Here is a 23369-nt window from a genome sequence, read left to right on the forward strand (position 1 = left end):
AAGAAAGAAAGAAAGAAAGAAAGAAAGAAAGAAAGAAAGAAAGAAAGAAAGAAAGAAAGAAAGAAAGAAAGAAAGAAAGAAAGAAAGAAAGAAATAGGGGCACCTGGGTGGCTCAGTCAGTTGAGTCTGCCTTTGGCTCAGGTAATGATCCCAGGGTCCTGTGATCCAGACCCCCATCAGGCCCCCTGCTCAGCTGGAAGTCTGCTCCTCCCTCTCCCTCTGCCTGCCGCCCCCCTTGCTTGTGCTCTCTCTCTCTCTCTGTCAAATAAATAAATAAAAGCTTTAAAAAAATAAAAAATTTAAAAAAGAAATAAATTTTTTCTTAAAGAAATAACTTTAGGGCTTCTAGGTATATCAGTATCAGTTTCCCTTCCCAACTACCTTGTGAGGTAGATAAAATGACTATCTCCACTTGCAGAGAAGAAACTGAGCACAGAGAGGTTAAGAGAACTCATCTGAGGTCACACAGCCAAGAACTGGCAGAGTGGGGATTCAGTCCAGGCATTCTGCAGCCAGAATCCATGCTATACCATACGGCCTCTCATAAAAATATTAAGTTGGGCGACAGATGTGGCAAAAATTATGGGATGGTATTCTAATTACTGGGGTTTGGGAAACAACGCAGTAAAAAGCAATTCCCATATATGAGCAATCAAGCTCATGGTAAATCTATAATATGCACATAAGTGTGGGAAACAAAGAGGGACATGCCAGAGGCAAGGCCTTTAGGGCGAACATAATGCAGTTAAACAACAACATAAGGCATTATGTAATTAAGCACTAATTAAGTGATACTGATTAGTGGCTCTCAGTCTTTTTCCCCGTAGTAACAAATATCATGGATGACGTTCACACACGGGGCTCTCCCATCGTGCTGGGCGTGGTTCTCTGTGTACCTACTCTCAGACCACGCCTACCTCTCCCCTGATACACACGTGATCCAGGATGAACTCCGAGAGGAAAGGTCCTGGTGACGGTTAGGATCAGGGTTCAGACAGGAGGCGGGACTTGCTCTGAGTCTTAAAGAACAGGTAGAATTTGATAGGTGGAGGAGAGAGGATTTTTCTAGCAAGGGACAAAACCTAAGCAAAGGTGTGGAGAGCCCACAGGTAGAACGGAGGGTTTGTATGGCGCAGTCATCACTCTACACAATCTCGGAAAGCCAGGTGTGGGCTTTGAATGGAGGCTGAGCAGTTCAGAACTGGAGCATATAAACCAGAGATCAGCAACCCATGGCCCATAGTCCAAGTCCAGCTTGTCCTGTACACCCTACGTGCTAAGAATAATTTTTACTTTTTTTTAATGGTCACACTTAAACAGTTATCTAAGTACTGACAGAGGAGCCTCCATTTTGCTCACAAAAACGGAAATATTCACTATCTGGCCTTTACCAAAAAAAAAAGTCCAACCCCAGTCAAATCAAAGGGGAGCCACTGATAGCTTCTCAGCAGAGATGCCTGGAAGGGAATGATGCTTTAGGAAGTTTCATCTGGAAAGAGAGGGCAAGAGAGTGGAGGGGAGAAAATACGGGCATCAAGGTTGTAAGATGGGGACCTCAGTTTGGGTGCAGGCAGTGGGTAGGCTCACGATGGGTAGCAAAGCTAGAAGTGGCCATTGGTGGAGGCTGCAGCAAGCTGAGTCATAGCCTCCAGAGATGCCCACGGCCTCACGCCCTGAACCTGTGTCTATGCGGCAAAACGGGTTTTCCAGGATTTTCAGGTGGAGCGATTACCCCAGATGACTCAGGTGGATCTGAGATAATTACAAGAGTCCTGATAAAAGGACCACAGGAGGGTCAGAGTCAGAGACGGAGATGTGACCAAGGAAGCAAGAGGTTGGAGCCATGTAAGGAAAAGGCCAGGAGCCAAGGAATGCAGGTAGACTCCAGAAGCTGAAAAAGGCCAAGAAACAGAAGCCTCCAGAAAGAGTGCAGCCCGGCCAAGACCTCCCATCTCCAGCACAGTAAGGTAATACATTCGTCTTATTTAAGTCACTAAATTTGTGGTGTTGTCTTATAGCAGCAATAGGAAATTAATACAAAGATTGATTACATAGTGGGGAGGGTAGGGAGGAATTCAGAGGGGGGTCCTTATAGGTGGGCCTGAGGAGTCTAGAGAATAAAGTGTCACCAATAGAAAGAGGGTAGGCAGGCGAGGAAGGGAGTTCCAAGAAAGAAGAAAGCAGCAAGGCTTTTACTTTTACAACTGTGCGCTTGAGACAGGGGGAGAGAAAAGAACGGAGAACCGGGGACGCAACCCCGGGGAAGCTCAGAGGAGGGAGTGGGGCCCCCGTAAAACCTGGCTTCCTCCCGCCACCCCTACAAACTTCCCCAGTTGCTGTCCCAGGAGAGCCAGTGAGGAGAGTGATCACACAAGGACATGAACTTGAGCTGACATTCTGTCTCATCTTGTTCCATACTATATCAGCCATGAGTATAGCCCCGGCACATAACGTATATATAAAAACATTTCTTTGATTAATTGACTGGTTTCCCCCAAAGGAAAGTCACTAGTGTTCAGCATTATCCATGATATTTCTTCATGCGATATGTAATTTTTAACGAAGCAAATAAAATGTCACCTTTGAGGTCATTCCATCCCCACGTAGCCCCCACAGAGTAGTTCCTGGACCAGAAAGAGCTCAAAGCTGAACTTGCAAATATCCTTTGGGGTTTAACATCTAGAACAGCCAACCACGAGAGACCCCCCAAGCCCCTGAGTGGTGTGAATGGCTGGGTCCCTCTCCCTGCCCACAGTCCCTGCTCTTCCCGCAGGTGGCCCGGGGGAGTTGCTGGCTCAGTGCTCCTCTCTTTAAATCCAAGAGAGCTTTTCCTTTCTTGTAAAATGGGCCATTGCTGCCCCCCCGTGTGTCCTTGGGAGGCAAGCAAGGATGTTGGCTAGGAGGGCAAGAGACAGCCTGTGTGAAGCCTTACCTTTCAGAAACACGGAGACGTCTTCGAGTTGAGGCACGTTGTCCTCCCTATAGCCACAGTATTTAGTCAGCAGAGGGAAGTTTTTCAAATACTCCCGGCAAGCATGAGTGGGATAGAGCTTGGAGAGCTCTCGGAACACGACGCCCCACGTCTTCGTCTCTTCCTCTGTGTACTCCACCCTGGGAATGGGCTGACCGCTAGGCAGGAGAGAAGACCAGTGAACGACTCTAGCTCTGGAACGGGGTTAAATATCTTCTCACCTCACACCTACCATTAGTCAAGCTCCTGTAAAGTGGGGCACCTGAGTGTCTTAAAGGATCCCAGGAAGAATTATTTTTTTAAATAAATGCTAACCTTTTAATTTTGTGTGTATATTTGGACTTCCATATAAATGATTTAAGTTACATCTTCACACATCGTTATGGAAATTTGATAACATTTATGTTCTTACACTGAGATCAGTAAAGATTAAGAATTCTTGGTTGAAAGAAACTGGTTTAGGTACAAAGCTATGCTCTGGAAGCCTTTTCTGCAATCCCCTAAGGATGGCAATAAATGGATGTTGTCTCTAGAAAATGAAATTGCCTGTGGGTTCTCTTTGTCCCTTGTGGGGAAACCACCCCAATTTCCAAGTGTAATTTTGAGATTTTTGTTGTTGTTGTTCAGTGAGTAAAATGTCTGGGAACTACTAAAAAAAAAAAAAAAACCTATACTGAATTCTTGGGGCGCCTGGCTGGCTCAGTCAGAGCATGTGACTCTTGATCTCAGGGTTGTGAGTTTGAGCCCCACATTGGGTATGGAGATTATATAAAAATAAAATCTTTTAAAAAAATGGGGGACACCGGGCGCCTGGGTGGCTCAGTTGGTTAAGCAACTGCCTTCGGCTCAGGTCATGATCCCGGAGTCCCGGGATCGAGTCCCACATCGGGCTCCCTGCTCAGCAGGGGGGTCTGCTTCTCCCTCTGACTCTCTTCCCTCTCATGCTCTCTATCTCTCTCTCTCTCTCTCTCAAATAAATAAATAAAATCTTTAAAAAAAATGGGGGGCACCTCAGTGGCTCAGTTAAGTGTCTGCCTTCAGCTCAGGTCAAGCTCTGCATCAGGCTCCTTGCTCAGTGGGGAACCTGCTTCTCCCCCTCCCTCTGCCTGCTGCTCCCCCTGCTTGTGCTGTCTCTCTCTCTCTCTGTCAAATAAATAAATAAAATCTTTAAAAAAAATAACATAAATTTTTAAAACTATACTGAATTCTAAAGTGAGAGATCTGCACAGTGCACAATAGGGGCATTCATTACACATCATGCTGGAAGGTTCATACATTAAACTTTCTCACTTTAGGAGGGGGGTCAGCAAACTTTTTCTGCAAAGGTTCAGAAAGTAAATTAAATATTTTAAGTTTTTGTGTGCCACACGGTCTCTGTCACAACCGTTCAGTTTTGCCATTGTACCTCAAAGAGAGCCAGAGAGGACATGTAAACAAATGAACATCGTTGTATCCTAATCAAACTTTCATTACAAAAACAGACAGATGGCTAGGGTTGACCTACAAGCAGTAGTGTGCTGACGTCTAGGTCAGAATAGTGAGAGGTGGCTCGGGACTGGAACGGGCACGGAGAGCTTCCTGGAGGAGGCTAAGCCTCGTGGGCCAGGTGAGATCTGCCAGATCCCAGACAGAAAGGTGACAGAGGAAGTGCTGTAACAACAGCCAGCAGCCATGAGCAGGAAACAGCTCCAGAAGCAGCCGGGAACCAGCAGAAGGAGGGCAGCATGGACATGCTATTCTTTGACAGACGAGAATCCGAATTTAGCCTCCGATTAAGATACCTATTTTAAAAGTGAAATTAGGGTTTTGAAAAACCTATCAAGACATCCTCAACAGCCACCTGCAGCACTGCCCCTCCCCACTGCCTACTCTGCCACCCGTCAGAAGTTCTGCCCCTGCCGTCAGCACATATATACATACAACATATGGAAGTCCAAATATACACACATAAAACTAGGAATGCTACTTCTGCCATCTACAGAACCCAAGCTCGGGCAGCAGCTGCCACTCAGGGTGCAGCAGCTGCCACTCAGGGTGCAGCAGCTGCAGGACCCCTTCAACAAGCTGGGACCACCTGGAGTACCCCGCCCCCCCACCCCACGCCTGCGCCCCCGCCCCCTTCCCCACCGAGGCAGTAAAGAAGGGAGAGAGGACAATAACAAGATGAAGTTAATACACAGATCCCCCATCCCCCAACCAGCTCTATACTTCAGGGTGTTCTTGCCAAAATACTTTCTGTTTTAAACTTTCGATCCAAATGTGGTTCCTACTGCCCCAAATTAATTTTATTTGAAAAAAAATGAACTGAGGTGCATGAGGGACAAGGGAAGAACACACTTAAGAAAGAACAAGCAATTAGCATTTGCTTTCTCTAAGTACCAAGACTGGGGCTCACGCAAACCAAATTAGAGATTAGCCTTGTTTAAATTTGGCTGTTGATAACAAATAAAAAATTACAACCTGGCAAATATTTGCTGAGAAGATCAAGACTGCTAAGGCTTAGCATCTGTGATAAGTTTAGAACGAAAGCTTGAAATGGAAAGATAAAAATAGAAAGGATGCAAGGAAATACATATATAAACGGTCTGCCTCCAGTTCCAGAAAATTCAACGAAATCAATTTGAGTCAGGTAAGCCAACAAAGCTAATAAGAGCTGGGCACAAGCACGAGGTAGGAAGGCGATGAGACTGAAACAGTAAAAGAAATATTGAGAAGCCATTTGAGAAGAATCGTTACGTCAAACTTTTCCCTTCGATAGAAATCTGCAAACCTTCCGCATTTCAAAGGGGAGCTGAATATAGCCAACAGCAAGCAATAGAAGAAAGGCAAGTGTGAGCTAGAACGGGAACAAAGAGCTTTACGGATCTGTTACTTAATAACGAATTTCCAGCATTAGTCCTGGGACTATAGATGGTCACATACATTTCCATTTGTTTCCACTTGACCGCCCTGCCTTGGGGGCTCAGTAGCCTACTCTCTGAGTTCTCCACTGGTGCATTGTAGGATTGCTACCCTGATGGCAGATACGTCTGTCTCTGGTCATCTCAAGCTTTCTCATTCCACTCTAGTCCCTAGCCCCAGGTCACTCTTTAAGGCAAATGTTTAAAAGTCAACTTCATCACAAAGTAAATGCTAATTTTATCCATTTTATTTCTATGATTAATAGCCAAAATACCAAGATCCAAGAAAAAATAAGAAATTTCCTATTTGTCTCTGTAGCTAATAAAATTATATAATAAAAGCCATCTTTCAGAGGTCACTATGGGCCAGGCACTTTTCTAAGTTAATTAAGTGGTTGTTTTTTTTTTTTTTTATGAATTAATCCACTTGATTCTCACAACAATTCCGTGAGGTAGACACTATTATTATCCCCATTTACACATGAGGAAATTGAGGCTCAGGGAAATTAAGGTATGTGCCTAAAATCATGGGGCCAGGCTTAAAACCCAGTCAGTCTGGCTCAAGACTGGCTGTAGTCTTACTTGATTGGTATATACCAATGAAATAAAAAATGTATTCCAGAAACCAACTTATTTTCATATACCAAACTGAAATAAGGCTTGTAGGCATGCATATTTATACATAGAAAATCGCATATACAATCACATGTAATCATGGTACTTGCATGTATCTGTAGATCACATAAAGTACTTGCATACTGATTCACTTATTAATTCCTCTCAGTAAGACCAGAGATAGTGTTTGGGGCACTAGGAATGCATGTATGTTTTTAAAACTTTGAAATTTGACATTTGGAAAAATAAAAATTATAGTCATGGGAAAAACAGAATGCATTGCCCTTCTTTGCCCTTGTCATGGATTAAGGTTTTTTTGTGTGAATTGTATATGAGAAGAATGACAGGAGGGTGTCCTGATCTTTTTAGGGCCTAGGAAATATACCCATAATCATTTTATATCTATGTGTGGGTACACGTTTTAATGTATATGAAATAGGTGTCATAGTTCAGCATCCTAAAACTCTGCTCTGGCCCAAAATTAAAGTCTCTTAAGTACTTCACATTCTAGAGAAAGCCCCCAGCAACTAGAGCTAGCCAGCTTATTAAGAGGCAGCAGAGAGGCACCTGGGTGGCTCAGTCGGTTAAGCAGCCAACTCTTGGTTTCAGGCTAGGCCATGATCTCCTGGGTCGTGAGATCGAGCTCTGCGTCGGTCTCCATGCTCAGCGGGGAGTCTGCTTGAGGATTCTCTCTCTCCATGCCCCTATGCCTTTCCCCCTGCTCAGGCATGTGTGCTCTCTCTCTCTCTCTCAAATAAATAAATAAACCTTAAAAAAAAAAAAAAAAGGCAGCAGAAATGGCCCTACCACTAAAAAGTTCTCTCAGAGGCACCTCGCTGGAACATGTGACTCTTGTTCTCAGGGTTGTAAATTCAAGCCCCACACTGGGTGTACAGATTACTTCAAAATAAAACCTTTAATAAAAAAAAATTCTGTCCTACCACCCTTCCCAACCCACCCCCAAACCTCACCCACCAGTCTAACAGGAAATAAGAGAGGCACAGGATTATGGGGAAGGCCAGTGTTTGAGGGAGAGGACAGGTTCTTTCCCCTTCCCCCAGTGAGGAGAGTAGGCTACGCCATGACATTTTAGGAGGACTGCCCAGGAGAAGTGGGGCCTGGCATCACGTTTCCCAGCTGGACCCTGGCTGAGCAGCAGGACCCCAGGACCCCCCTGGTGTGGCCACCAGTAGAGAGACATGAGGGTATCTGGAAGCTAGGAGCATAGTACTCTATGAGAGAGAAGAGGGGACCTTTGACGTGCATCCTCTGACATTTGAGGTTCACATGAACATGGAGCCAGATGCCCAGTGGGCTCTAGAGATTTCTGTGAAATCCGATGTGATGTGCCTGGGAGGAAAATGGAGAAGTCTCGTCCCATCTAGTTCTGCCTAACTCTCAGGAGGCAAAGGGGATCCCATCACACCTGTTTTGTGAGGGGTTCCCAAGCTCTAGCATGCACAACCTAGAGAAGGGGTCGGTGGCATGACCACTGCCAAGGCCTGCAGGGCACATGTCTGCAGGGATGGAGGTGGAGGGAGGGGTGCTGGCCCAAGAAACTATACATAACCCTCTGCAGAGACCATTTCAACAGAGGCCACCCCATTAGAAAGAATCTGTCTAAGCCACGGTGAGTGTGGCCTGCAGTCTGCCCACCACTGATTTTCTAACAACCCTGTAAAAAGGTCTCAGCCGCCTCCCCCCGCCCCCCAGCGCTCAGGGGAGTGAGGTCCTAGAAGAGAGAAGGAAAGGTGCACACATGCACACTCCCTCCAAATAACAGAGGGGGAAGGAGGATACACTTTGAATCAAATTTGAGATTAATCTTTTTTTTTAAATGAATGGGGACTAGGCCTTAAATCCCCAAATGAGACTATACTAATAATTGGAAATGATAGCAAATTAGATGTTGCTAAGGAACTTGCTTCCCAGCAGGAAAGGAGAATTCAACATAATACAGTGGAAAGCAGCGAGTGGGGAAAATAAAACCATTTGACCGCTGGAATAAACCCCAACAAGATGAAACTTCTCAACAAACTAATGTCATGTAAATACTATAATTAGACCTTTAGGGAGTCTCCTCCACTTGCATGGAATTAGTTGGGATCCCGGAATTCTCAATAACCCCCAAAATTATTATTCACAGATCCCTAAATCACTGGAGAAAAACAGATGCGACTCTCAGGAGCTTCTACTCACTGCAGATTCAGCCCTCTTGCCAAAGAATGGTAAACTAACTCTTTAGAAACACAACAGGAAACCAACGCTCAGTGAAGACAGAACTGGGAAAAGCACAACAGCGGTCACCACAGAATCGAGGCTTGATGATGAGAAAAATCCCTGGAGCAATAGGTTACTCAGAGATGACGAAGAACTTTCTTTGGAAATACCGAAGGCTGTGGGAGGCATCTTTCTGCCTGTGAGGTAAAATGCCACTCTTCCTCAAGGCAGGGGTATGATCCTAGAAAACCTGCTTGGTCCCCACAGACGGGACAAAATAGAAAGTGCAGAGGCAAAAGTATATTTATAGATTTTGTAGGTAAGTCCCAAGCTTGTTCAAGTTGTTTAACAAATATGTTTTGGATACGGAAATCCAGAGACACATACCCCACTGAGGCTGAAATTGTGGGAGTTCTTCCTCTAGCCAGATGAATAAGCAACAACGCTTTTTTGTTTTATTTAATGGTTTCTTTGATCTTCTCCTCCAGCAGGTCCAACCACAAGGCTGGACTTTTCTTATACTTTTTTTTTTTTAATTTGGGGGATTGGAAAACATTTGATTATAGTGGTACACTCTGGCTGTCTCCTGGAGCCCTTGCTGTCTAGAATTCCAAAGGTGAGATGCAGTTTCTTTGCTTGCGTTTTCATTAGAGGAACTCCAGCGTTGGGAAGCACTTCACTTATTCAGTGGAGGAAGATGTAACAGGCTGCAATTGACAGTATTTCCATCAAGATGGCAAGACTGGCTGCAACACAAGGCGGATTGTGTTCTTTGAAAACAGTTGGATCTCCTCAGTGGCAAGAACCAAATGGAGCAGAAGGTAAACAGAGAATCGGTTAAGGAGATGGGTGAATCTGATAGAAGCAATTAGGAATGAACTCATTTTTTATTTGATTTCATTACATGTTCCTCGGGCCAGGAGATGCCTCACTTATTCAAAAGCTGTTTATCTGCCTGGAATAGACTGTCCCTCTCATCTCTGCCTCATCTTCCTTCCCTACCTTAGGCCCTTCTCTCTTGATTGACACTTCCACCTGGGAGTTTGCAGAAGTGAGAAATGAGAAGAGATGAAGTGTAAAACCCCATCAACTTTGCAACTCATTAGCAATTAGCACCTCCTCTAAGGTTTTGGACAGGGCCTTTGGAGAAAGAGTATAGAAACATGAAGGCAGGAGGTCTCTATCTTTGTTCCTTCTTGACTTATGACACATGCATGTGCTGCCTCCTCAAGGAGCATACCCTGAATTCTGCATAATTTTCAGGGAGCTATCTGTAATTCAGCCTCTTTCTTTCCCATCCAAGAAAACATATAAGACTATGGAAGAGGAGACTGACATTATTCTAAGAAGAATCTTTATTTCGATCCAATGTAATTTTTTCAAGATTTTATTTATTTGAGAGACAGAGACCGCATGAGCAGAGGGGAGTGGCAGAGGGAGAGAGGAAGCAGACTCCCCGCTGAGTAGGGAGCCCGGTGCAGGGCTTGATCCCAGGACCCCAAGATCGTGACCTGAGCTGAAGGCAGATGCTTAACCAATTGGAGCTACCCAGGAGCCCTCCCCCCAGTGTAATTTCTTGAAAAGAAACATTCATCATTCACAAAACTTACTATCGATTGTCACAAAGCATTTGTTACACTTCTCACAACTGAGGTCACACACTGGTGTACAGAAATTTCAATCAGTATTTGTGATCTCATGTAGCTGGTGACCATAATGTCACCTCGTACTGTGCCAGTTGGTCCCACCTTCACAAAATAGTATCACCTGCAGCCAGGTGTCTTGAGCAGAGAGCTGTAGGGTCAATGGGAGTTGAACAGGAAGATGGCTTGTGCCTCCGAGACCAGAAAATATGTTGCCACAAGCCAGGGAAAAAAAAATCCTAAGTGGAGTCAATGGATTCCATTAAAGTTTAACCAGAAAGCAAATGCCATTTTTTCTACTGATTTCCCAGAAGTCAATGAGAAAGTCTAAGCCTCCTGCATTTGATAAAGTTACACTTCAGGATTCAGACCATAAAGGACACTCAATAACTTTATGATGAAATAGTGTCAATACTACCCGGGGCAGGGCTGGGGGGGGCGTGGGCGGGCGGCATAGGGGTGAAGGGGGGAGTAACATATCCAAAATATTAATCTGCTAAATCTATTCCGCCATTACAACATATGCTCCTTGAAGACAGGGGATTGTTTGCTCTTTCATTTTTATATCCCTCCTACCCAGAGCAGAGTCTAGAATACATAACAAATATTATTTGTTGAATAAGTAAATCAATCTGGCTGAAACAAGCCACAAATGTAAAGGTTGAGAAGAATTATAGTTGTGTATCACAAAGTCTAGCAGATATGCATTTGTCTTACTTCATCCCTGCCTCATATTTTAATTGCTATGGAAAAAACAAGTCCAAAGACTGAGATTTTAGTAAGTTTCCTGGTAGCTTCCAATTATCCCCACGTACTACATACTTTATATGTAAGGGTTTCTTTTTTTCTAATTTTCTTAACTCAGCCTTCCTAAGCATATCCTATACTTGTAGCCACAGTTTTCATGAGGAAATTTCGAAAGCAGCATATTCAAACCCATAGGGACATAAAAGCCAAACTTAGCTAAATGAAGAGATGTTTCCTTTGCTGGACTTCTTAAGGAATGAACTTGCAGAGATGTTTCCAAAGCTACAGGCCATGATGATTGAAAGCAATTTTTCAAAAAGGAAACTCACAAATCAGTACAATGACATAACAGCTGTCTGAGTTATATCCAGATTTCAAACCATTGAGTTGGTCTGACATAAATAAAATGGCTCGATGAGGGTTCATTTGGTAAGGAGACCGGGCAGCCCGAGACATGTACGTTACACCATAGAAGTAGACGTAAAGGCACAAACTCATTTTCAGCTAGTCCCCTAGGCCAGTCAGGTAAAGAGCATTTGTGATCACATATTTTATTTGCTTTTGCAAATGAGTTTTGCACACATGAATTTTCGCAAATGAGTCTATGGGCCCTAAGGAACTTTCAGATGGTAGCAAACAAAAATGTTAGTTTGTTTTGTTCACATTGTTAATATTTGTGCTCCTTTACAAGAGACATAATGAAAATAAACTACTGCACCTTGGGAGCCTCAGGGAGAGTGAAAATTTAACTCCTGGAAATTATTTGTTTTTATTTGTCCCGTGCACCCCAGGATAGGGCTTCCCACCATTTTTTCACCTTGCAGAAAGCCCTCTTCACATTCTAGAGGAGTGATTTTCTTCCGCAAAAACTATCATGAAATTAACTATGAACAGCCATAACAATGGGTCTCACATCCACCGCTACGTGCATGTTCAACACACAAAAGGAAATGGGACTCAAAAGAATGCAATCCAGAAACAAGCTGAAATTCAACAGCAGCCAGCAATCTCAGGGCACTGATATGGAGAGACCCAGGCTGGGGGCTCCAAGGCCTCCAGATTTAATCCCACACGTCTTGCGCCTTGACCAATAATAGCATCCACCCATTCATCTTCCTGTAACAATAATATTATAACAGCACATCACCTGGATAATGTCATATAACACTCACCTTAGAGAGTGATTAAATTACTGTTAGTCTCCCTATTTTATGGTGAAGGAAACTGAGGCTTACACACAGTAATCTAAGATCAAACATCTAGTGAGCGGCACCGCTGGGACTCAGATTATGGAAGGCTAGCTCTAGAGACCCCGCTCTTTTTTTTTTTTTTTTAATTTTATTATGTTATGTTAGTCACCATACATTACATCATTAGTTTTTGATGTAGTGTTCCATGATTCATTGTTGGCGTATAACACCCAGTGCTCCATTCAATACGTGCCCTCTCTAATACCCATCACCGGGCTAACTCATCCCCCAACCCCCTCTCCTCTAGAACCCTCAGTTTGTTTCTCAGAGTCCATAGTAGAGACCCCGCTCTTAACCAATACACCTCAGTGCAAGGTACTGAGTACCTAAAGTGTATGAAGCATTGAGTTTGGCCTCTGCTTCCTCACTTGAAACTGAGGGAAATAAGACAACCACACAACACTGAGATCAAATGATGCCATCTGTAAAGTGCCTGGGTGGATGCCTAGCACCTACTGGCTACTCGGTATAGATGGATCCCTTCCTCCAGGCGTACGGCAATGAATACAATTTTATCCCACCCCTGCGGGGTCGGGAATAGGTCTGGAGATGACAAAACAGTGCTCTTGTGTGTGAATCCATTCACCTCTCAGACATGACTTGTAGAAAGTAATTTCAATCCTTCATGTTCATGGAAATCATTTTAAAGTAAAATACTCATACCTCATTCCCTGTGGAATTTGGTGCAACCCCTGTCCTTGTCAGTAAGTAACACCAGGCCATACTGTGCTAATGTTTCCCCAGCTGTGGGAGCCATGTTATAATCAGACAACATCCTACTGAGGCATTCACGCACATCTAAAAAACACGCCAAGCTCAAAAAATGACAAGGAGAAAACCTTTTCCAAATCAATTTTCCCTTTTGTCTTTCTTTCAATTCTCAGGCTCCCTTCCTTTCAGCCATTGAGCTGAACTTCAGGTAAAGAGAAACATTTGGCACGAAAATGATTCTTCCATAAAGCCTGACATCTTTTAAATACTTCCAAGAACTGTGCATTTCAAATACGCTGAGAATTCTGTAGAGAGCAGAATAACTTTTTTAAAACCCGGTCATTTAATTCTGGTGCTCTCATTTTCAACTGGAGGATGATATCACCCATGTCAAATGGAAGTTGCTATGTAGATTGAAAAAAAGGGGGGAGACAGGTGTGGTCTCTTGAGCAGAGAAAGATATTTAGATTCAATGGAAGAGGCACTCTTGAAAACCCTAATGTGACCTTCCTCAGAAACCATTCCAGTCTTCTGGGAAATGACCCCAGGACAACAAATATTTGGTTTTGTTCTACTTTTCAATTTACCGCTCCATTTCAGAGAAATTAAAGCATCAACAACTGGTGTTTATGCAGGAGTCACAAAGTACCCAAACAGCCACATATATCTCAGTTTCATTCAAAACCTGGGAAAGCAAATCAATGGAGGATAATGGAATGGGATAAAATTAGCTCAGTCAGGGAGAAAACATATTTGCCTTCTAAGATGCATCTTCTCAAAAAGGTGGAGAAGGGGAAAAATTAAAGCTTGGTCCCACCTCACAATAGAGCCCACAATTCATCAAGGTGACCATCGGCCAAAGAAACTGATGAGAAAAATGGAATTAAAGATAAAAACTTACAACCCCCCAGTTTTCTTCCCTGTGAAGAAAGCATAACTTTTCCCTTTCATCCTTTTTCTACCTTCTATTTGTGATGTTTCCAATTAAGATTGCCTATCTAAAAATAGGTAATGTGGCACTCACAACTCCTATTAGTAATATATTTCTTTTCACTACATTCTGAAACCAAGCAGGATCCATAAATCATACCTCTTCTCGCATGAAATGAGAAATGCTAAGGTCAACTGAAATTTCTGGGAAGGTGGAGAGGTGGAGCCACGCCAGTTATATTTCTGCAAGTTGCAAGAATTGCAAATGCTTCCTAGGAAAGACTCAGCGTCAGTAATCCTCCAGCTCAAACAAAAGCTAACTCGTCACAAGTACCTGGGAGTCGGGAAGGCCCCGTGTGCCCAGTGGTGGGCATGGGCAGCATCAGCTCTACCCAGGATCTGCCAAACAGTCCTACTCGCACAGTCTCGAGCCTACCTTTGCTTGTCTCTGATCATCCACCTCCTTCCTTTTCTTTACAAAACTAGAGCGACTCCTGCGGAGTCACGTAGCACAAGAGGAAACAAGACCTCCTGAGAAGCGAGATGCCGGCTCAGAAGGCACATCCATTCCTTATTATGTATCTATTCAACGTCTTAGAGTGCACGGCATTTTGGTCCCAGAGAGCTTCGTATTGACGTGGGGTATCTGGGGTGGGGAGAGAGGAGGGTGGCAAAAAATGTTCTCCTCTGCTTTGATGATGAAAGGAGGTTAGACTCATCTCCACTCCATGTCGAACGAGAGGTTTCTCTCTCTCTCTGATGGAGCAGAGTAGAATACTCACAAGCTCCCCCAAACTGAATGAGCCTGCTGGGCTGGCGATTGCACTTTTCAAATATGCTAGTCCCCATTCGGGACTGTTTTGTTTTAGAGTCTCTGTTTATCTGTGTACTTACACTCACAGCAAATGAATCACAAAGGGTGCGATTCTGTTAAATCAAACAATCAAGAAATAAATAGTTTGGCGACTAGAAAGAGCCAGAGAGGGACAAACCCCTGGCAATCGTTTTACAAGCGTCAGCCCAGCTGTGTTTATTTCCATCCATCCTGTCTCCCGCAAGAGTCAGGCCGGGAAAGGCGGGAGGAGAAGAGCGCCGGATGGGGTGGAGCCGGGCAGAAGCTCTGCGCAGACTGGGGCGTGGCTCTGGCCTGCGGGGCCCCGCCCACGTGCCCCTCCAGCTCCCCCCCGCCCCCCCCAGGACGTGCCAGAGACCGGAAGTCACACCTGGCTGGGTTGAGTCCTGGCTCACTAAAGCCTGAAGTGAACTAAATACACACAAGAGCCGTGCATTTCCAAATATGCCGAGAACTCTGTAAAGAGAATGACTTTTTAAAATGCCGAGTCTCTCTGTGCTGTGACTGCGCTTTTCAACCTGTGTTTACGATACCGCCTGTGTCAAGAGGAAGCGCCACATCCACGTCCAGACGGACAAAAGAATAGATGTGGCTTCTTGGGCAAAGAAAGAGTCTTTAAGAGAAGCACACTTGACAGCCCCGGAAATGACCTTACTCGGAAACTATTCTGTTCATCTGGGAAATGAACCGAGGCCGACAGTATTTGCTTTCGTTCTACTCCTCAACTGCTCCATTTCGGAGAAATTAAAGCATCCACAGCTGGTGTTTATGCAGGTAACATGATCAGCTGTGTCGCCTTCAGTAAATTTCTTAATGTCTCTGAAGTTCAGTTTCCTTGTCTTCAAAATGAGTACAAGAACGGCACCTATCCCAAAGGCTTTTTGTGAACTTAAATGAGCGAACATGAGCAAAGTGTTGAACAGTGTCCAGCACATGGCAGGAATTTAACCAAAGGAGGCTAAAACTACCCAAATATGCCAGCTGAGAGGTCCCGACAGCAAACGCTTCTACCACCCTCAGCCCTTCAGGGACTGATCCAACACAGCTGCCTGCAAGCTACACCCTCTAACCTTAGCTGAGACTCTCTGGGCTGGGAAGGCCTGGGAAGGCCTGGGAGGGGGCCAGTTTGTCAACTGAAGAAGCAAGCTGTGTGCATGAGTTACAGGAAACTGAAAAGTGTACACACACACATATATTTTTGAAAAGCTCCTTTAACCCAGCCCACCATGGAGCCTGAAATTCCATAATTCACTCACTTCTTAAGGTCCTTTATCCATTTTAAATGAGCTTAAATGATTATATGGGAATCGAGGAACCATTAGCTACTTAACACATGATAATAATAGTCATATCTATCAGAGATTCAACCCCAGCTTGTACCAGCCAGCATCTGGGCCCTGTAATCACTGCCAATCCTCCCAACCACACAAGGTAAATACTGTGCCCTTTTTAAGGTAAGAGCACTGGGACTCAGCAGTGCCTAGGTGGTTCAATTGGTTGAGCGTCCGACTCTTGATTTTGGTTCAGGTCATGATCTCAGGGTCATGAGATTGAGCCCTGCATCGGGCTCCATACTCAGCGAGGAGTCTGCTTGAGATTTTCTCTCTCCCTCTCCCTCTGTCCCTCCTCCCTTCCTGCCTGTGCGCTCTCTCTCTCTCTCTCTCTCTCTCTCTCTCAAATGAATAAATAAATCTTAAGGAAAAAAAGAGCACTGAGACTCAGAGGAACTAGGTCAGTGCTCATGGCCACAGAGCTTGTAAGTGGTGGAGCAGGAAGTCAAACCCAGTACTGTCTATCTTCAAAGTCTATACACTCTGCCACATGTTCTCCCACACCTCTGCTTCCAGGAGGATTACTTCTATGGATAATACATTAGCGCCTGTTGTGATACAGCTGATAGAGAGGGTCTTGAAGAAATAAAATTGAACACAAGTTAAATGTATATGGTAGCCAACCTCCAAGATGGTCCCCAGGGAAGCCTGCCTCCTGGCCTTCATCCCCATGTGTAGTCCCCTCCCACAGTGTAGCAGGGTTGGGCTATGAAACCAACAGAGTACATCAGGAGTGATGGTATGTCACTTCTGAGGCTAGGTTATAAAAGGCAGGGTAGATTCTACCTTGCTTTCTTTGGGACCACTTGATTTGGGGGAAGCCAGCTGCCATATCTTGAAGACACATGGCAGCCTTAGTGCAAGGACCCATTTTGTAAGAAAATTTGGCCTCCTGCCAATAGACATGTGAGTGATCATCCTGGAAACAGATCTTCCAGCCCTAACCTTCTTTGGTCAACACTGACTCCAGCCTCATGAGAGACCCTGATACAGAATCACCCAGCTAAGCCACTCCCTAATTCCTGACCCTCAGAAACTTTGTGAGATAATAAATGCTTGTTGTTTTAAGCTGCTCAATTTTGGAGTAATTTGTTACACAACAATAAATAACTAATACAGTATAAAAATCAGACAATTTCAGGGCTTAAAGAGTCTTGGTGAAGGGGAGTGGAGAAGGGTATTAACTAAAAGATAATAAAAAGATTTGGAGGGGCACCTGAGTGGTTCAGTTGGGTACATATTCGACTCTTGATTTTGATTCAGGCCACGACCTCAGGGTTGTGAGATCAAGCCCCACGTTGGGCTCCACGCTTAGTGAGAGTCTGCTTGAGATTCTTTCCCTCTTCCCCTCCTCTGGCTCATAAGCACATGTGCTCTCTCTCCAAAATAAATAAATGATCTTTAAAAAAAATCTTAAAAAAAAAGATTTGGAGCATGAGGATACACAAAAAGGAGAGACCAGTTGAAGTGAGAAAAATTATAATAATATTAGCAAATACTTATGTAGCATTTCCTATGCAGTGTTCTAAGTGCTGTTATTATGTTGGCTCACTTAATCCTTAAAACAATCCTATAAAGCAGTAGTAGAGTTATCCCCATTGTACAGATATGGAAACTGAGGCACAGAAGACAAATCGTTTGCAGGAGTCACTCAGCTGGCAAGTGTTTAAGGGTGGAATTCACCGCAGGCAGTCCAGTCCAGCTTCTGCCCTCCTAAACACACCACACCCTGCCTCTCAGATTGAAAGAAAAACTGGAGAAAGCAACCAAGGCCCTCCAAGTGGGCCAGGGGGCTGAGTAAACCCCATGCTTTTGGTCTAGATTCTTTGATTATTGTTTTGAGAGAGAGAAGGATAAAGTACACTGTATAGCAATGCTCCATTGATTTCATTTAATCCTCAAAATACTCGCAGGAGAAAGTCAGAGGAGATACTATTATTCCCATTCCACAGAGGAGAAAACTGGGGCTGAGAGATGGATTCAAGTGGTTCTCCCAGAATTTGAAGTCAGAGAAGTTTTCTTGGCAAGTTAGGGAATTTTCCAACTTTAAGCAAATTCTGGCCTGTTGCAACTGCCTTGTTTAACTTACTCATTGACATTGCATTGACCTATTTACATTTCAGATTCCATGGACTATAAAAAAAATAAAATAAATCAGAGGAAGCAGCCCCGTGAGAAGGACATAAGGTTCACGTACCACCTTAATTTCAGCCAGAAGAAAGTACATTCATAACAAAACACAATCACAATAATATTCAAAATCAATTGAAGCAAACAAGAGTGGCATAATTAAAGTCAGAGCTCGGGGCCTCTTTCCAAGAGAGTAAGATGGATTGAAATAACTACCACCACCCCCACCAAAAATATAATTAAATATGCATGCATATTGTTGAGGAATAATCATTATAATAGCCCTCAAAGAAAAATGTGTTTATTTCTAGCCAATTGGAAAAAAAAAATGTATTACTGATTCTTCTTCCCCACTAATACAGCAATTGCGAACCCTACAGAAATGCAGCCAAGCGAACGCCAAGGTTAAAATATGAAGGTGCCAATGGCAGAAAGCTGGATCGTTTCAGACAAACCTCACAGCTACCCCCTCCCCGTCATAATTCTCTCTTCCTCCACACGCCATCTGCCCCCGGCGCACTTGCATAGTCTCTGAACTGTCTGTATGCGCTCCACACCGTCTAATCACCGGCTACTTCTTTCTTTGTTTCCCCCCACCCCCCAAAATTTCTTTTATTTGGGTCGGGGAGGACAGGGTGTGTGATGCGCATCCTCTCCCACGCGAGTTTAGGAGCGGTGCCCTCTCAAGCCAGGGCGGGCGTTCTGGGGTCTTCGACGGAGAATGTATTTGCACTCAGGAAGGTTTCCTCTGCCATTATTGGTGAGGCAATTAGGCCTCCCCCCGACACTCGCGGCCACGCGGCTCTGGCCCTGGGTAATCAATCCTGTTCTCGGCCGCGCTGTCAATCAGCTACGCGCCTGAGTGCCCCCTATCGACAGCTCTCAGCGTGCGGCCGCCTTCCCCGCTCCCGCTCCTCTCCGGGTTCACGGGAAGAACAGACCTTGAGCCTGCTGGGTTTTTTCATCAGAGACTGGAATTTTTCCATTTTCTCTGCTTGTGTTGATTCTTCCCCCCTGCTTTTATCTTTTCAAGACTAGCATAGAAAATACAGTATTCAAGACGAGTCCCCCGGAGGGCTTCTTGGCCATGGTTTCAATATCTATTATTCGGTCTTTCATTCCTTTCTCCCTCCCCTTACCTTCAGACACCTCAGACTGCAGCCTGCCGATCCCTACCAACAACCCCAGACATCCGGACTCCATCTTCGTCTCCATTTCCGACCATCTATTTGACCTGCTCGGGGTCCAGAAAGCCTAAACAAATTATCAATAGGGAATTGAATTGTTCTCCACATGTCAGAATGGTCTCTCGTTCTATCCCCCAGTTGTATTTGCTGGGACCTCACATGCCGGATTTTTCAGGATCCCCTCAATTTCAACTAATCTGCTTCTCAGACCAGTGGTTCCAAACGTCGGTTTGGAAAACCAGATTGCAGCATGCTGCCAGAAGCCACGCTAAAGAGCTTATTTTAAGTACTTATTGTGTACATCCCTTTCCTTTGCTCTCTCAGAAAGCCATCAGCACTAGAAAAATACCTATTTCAATTAGAAATTGCATCTTTATTCTTTGTGAACGAAAAGGACACCTAACTTGCTTTATGGCAAACCTGCCAGGCCCACTTGGGATTTGTTAGCACCTGTGCCCCACACCCACCAGCCCCTAACTCAAGCTTGACCTCCAGCCCTCTGTGTGCTTGTGTGAGCACACACACACACACAAATAGCTAGCCTTTAACATTCCTCAAACTCCTACCGAGAGAAGCCACAGCAGCATTGACATAAAAGGCATTAAGGAATGATTCTTTTCTCTCTACTTTCCACAGGCCCTAGGTTTGTGGCTTTCCAAATTTATCCACCCCTGCTAGGCACCTTGCCCCCTCTGTCAACTTAACAGATCATTAGTTGCCTTGTGCTTCTGGTATCTGTATTTTGGCAGCCTCACACACACACACACACACACACACACACACACAGGGGAACATGATTGCTTTCTATGAAATCTTTCCATAAAGAAGGATGTTGGTCTGCCCTAAATGCTTCAGTATAGGCAACAGTCTTTAAATGGGGAACCAAAGGAGTTTTCATCCAAGGATGACTTCTAGGGACGTTGGAGCTACAGTATTTGTTAAGATGGCAGCATAAACAATGGGGTTAACATAGCTAAGGAATTCAACAATTGTTCCAACGGGAAACGGAAGACAGCCTGTGGAAAAGGGGCAGGGGAAGATATATTGATACTGAGTGGCACGATCACAAATCACGTGCCAGGCCCTGTGCTAGGCACAGCAGGGCAATCCCTGCTACCACCCCGGGAGATGGGTCATACGTATGCGGGGACGCTCTTCTCGGATGAAGAAACAGGCCCAGTGACAATGATCACCCAGCGAGGAAGCCATGCAGTCGGAACTTGAACCCCTGACCGGCTGGCTCCAATGCTGTTGTTTTCATCATGGTTTGTTGTTTTTCATCTCTTTGCTGTTGGAGGTCATCAGTCTGGACTCAGCACTGTCCAGGGAGAGGGTTATAAAGCCCCTGGATTCCAGACTCTCTTCGTTAAACACCCTTTGCTTTGACTCTATAGCCACCAAATCACCATCAGGTTAATGTTTAGCCTCTCTGGGGTCATGACAACGGGGACTTTTGTGAATCGTATGAGAGTAGTTTCTCTCTGTAAAATGATGAATTGGCAGTTTCCTGCTTACCTCAGCCTCTTGAACCTCTACTTACTGAGTCAGGGCCTTTGAACCTAAGCACTCCCCAGGCCTGTAAACAGGAGCCAGATCCGGGGATGCCCCTTCCCGCCTCCCATTACCCTCCAACCTCTTCTCCAGTCATAATGTTCAGAGCCATCTTCTCAGCCACCCTTGGCCTCTGGAACCAGCCAACGCCATCTTTTGAGCTTAGCTTCCTTATTGGCCACCAACCAGGAGCTCACAGATTGGTCAGAATTATTCCCCCGAGGTGGAGGCCACCGTCAATGGCCTGGTCAGCATGCATCTGCGGGCCTCCTGCACCTACCTCTCTCCAGCCTTCTATTTCTATCACGCTGGTGTGGCTCTGGAAGGCGTGGGCCACTTCCTCCCCAAATCGGCCGAGGAGAAGCACGAGGGTGCTCAGCACCTCTTGTAGAGGTACAAACGCCTCAGCCAGGCCCTCCTCCAGGACGCACAGAAGCCATCCCACGGAAGCTGCCGCGATTCTAGACAAGAGCCAGAAGCAGGCCCTTCTAGATCTGCAGTGCCCAGGTTCTGCCCACGCAGACCCCCAGCTCTGTGATTCCTGAAGAACCACTTCCCATATGAGCAGGCGAGACTCAGCAAGAAGATGGCAACCGCCTGGCTAACTCCGCAGGCTGGTGGCCCCCGAGGCTGGGCTGGGTGGGTGTCTCTTCCAAAGGCTCACCCTTTGAGAGGCCCCTCTGGCATCCCCCTGGTGCGAGGGCTCCTGCCTGAGCCTCTTCCTGCAGCCATGCGGCAGCTTTTTAGCCACCCTGGAGCCTTCTTCTGAGTAGTGGACCAAACAGAAACAATAAAGCTTTTTGCAGGAAAAAAAAATCTCTACCACTTCCAACCGCAATTTATACTTTCGCTTTCCACAGACACTGCACCTCAATTTTCCTCTTTAGCTAAGGGAAGGTGGCAAATGCAAACTCCTGTTAATGCTTTAAGAACTTCACCCTCCATCATTTTGATTATATGCTTTTTTCCTCTTCTGCCCATATCAGTATGTTTTCTTTAAAACCAAAAGAGTCCCCATGGTCAATGCCCCTTGAAAGTGGCTGACTCAGATATACCAGTTCTGTTAGTGTCACCACAATATCAGCTTGCCTTGTCCTGTTTCTGGGCTGTTTCAAGAAGAAATAAGTAACATTTGAGATAGTTCCTTGATCACTATGCTATCAAAATTCTTTATAGATACACACACATACATATTTTTTTACATAGGTATAATACATATACCATCTATGCATAAAAGACATACTTATCCATCTCTTCTCCTAAAGAAAAAGGCTCTGCCAAGCACTGAACTTTTATCATGTCGTGGGCAGGTGATACCCTAAAGGCCAGTCCTGCTCACACCCCTTCTAAGGACTCATGTAGGACCTGATTCCCCAGGGACAGTCTGTGAAGCAAGGGGAGCCAAGCTGAAGGCTCATAATCAATTATCAGACCCTGATGTGAAAAACTGAGCCCAGCCCATCAGGGTCCTCTCTTGGTAATTTGACTGTGAAACAGTGGGAGGTGGTGTTCGTGAGTGATGGTGCTGAGGGTGGGAAGGAGGCATGGGCCAGGACGAGCCTTGTGCACATTGACATTGTTGGGGTGGGGGGCTGGAGAAAGCCACAGGAGGCTAAAGGCAGTCAAGAAGCTGCCTGGAACAGAGGAAAACAAAAATGGAGTAGACACGTGTGGAAAAGCACCTGCCAAGTGGTCCTGGGTTTTAGGATCATAAACATGGGGGAGAAAGAACGAAGGATGCCCGGGGCTTGGGAGGAAGGAGGAAAGAGCGCCAAAGCATGAAAGGAAGTTAGAAATGAGCACACAACTGACTCAGTCAGAGGTGTGATGTGGAATCCTTTGACTTGGCTTTAAGCCCTTGTGTGTCATATTCTTTAAAAAAAAAAGAGAGAGAGGGAGGGAAGAGAAAAAAGCAAAGGATGATACTCTCTGCAGTCAACACATTACATTACGGCCGGTAATCCTATCACACGCCATGCACGAGGCACCGTGCTAACCCCAGTCCTGAGGTTCTCCAACTTCATCCCAACCGGGATCTGGGATTAGGTATGAAACTCTCCCATAAGCCCTCCAGTTTACAGAAATTTCCCTTTCCATGTAGAGCAAACATTTATTTTCTATTAAGGCTGCTTACATGAACCCTTGCACCATTCCTGCTGACTCTTCTATTTTCACCAGGGAAGCTGGACATTGAAGGGGGTTACTGACAAGTCAAATCAAAAGTACAATTCAAACACATTTTCCGGACCCTGCAGCATATATACAAAAATGGCCCCATGCCTTGGCAGAGCGGCAAACACAACGGTGAAAATGGAGTGCTTGGCATGTGG

At 45.1% G+C, this 23369-nt stretch overlaps 1 protein-coding gene across 3 annotated transcripts in view; it reads right to left on the bottom strand.

The window, feature by feature from the left end:
- TPH2 (tryptophan hydroxylase 2) overlaps positions 1-23369 on the bottom strand; it is an 89621-nt gene that overhangs the window by 55616 nt on the left and 10636 nt on the right. For all 3 annotated transcript variants that reach the window (XM_025883195.2, XM_025883196.2, XM_025883197.2), the window contains exon 6: positions 2933-3129. In XM_025883195.2, the coding sequence (XP_025738980.1) occupies positions 2933-3129 (197 nt within the window). The remainder of the gene's footprint in view (positions 1-2932; positions 3130-23369) is intronic.

The sequence above is a fragment of the Callorhinus ursinus genome, unplaced genomic scaffold (genome assembly GCF_003265705.2).
Source record: "Callorhinus ursinus isolate GAN/ISIS: 27379988/994484 unplaced genomic scaffold, GSC_fseal_2.0 scaffold14, whole genome shotgun sequence".
NCBI classification, from domain to species: domain Eukaryota; kingdom Metazoa; phylum Chordata; class Mammalia; order Carnivora; family Otariidae; genus Callorhinus; species Callorhinus ursinus.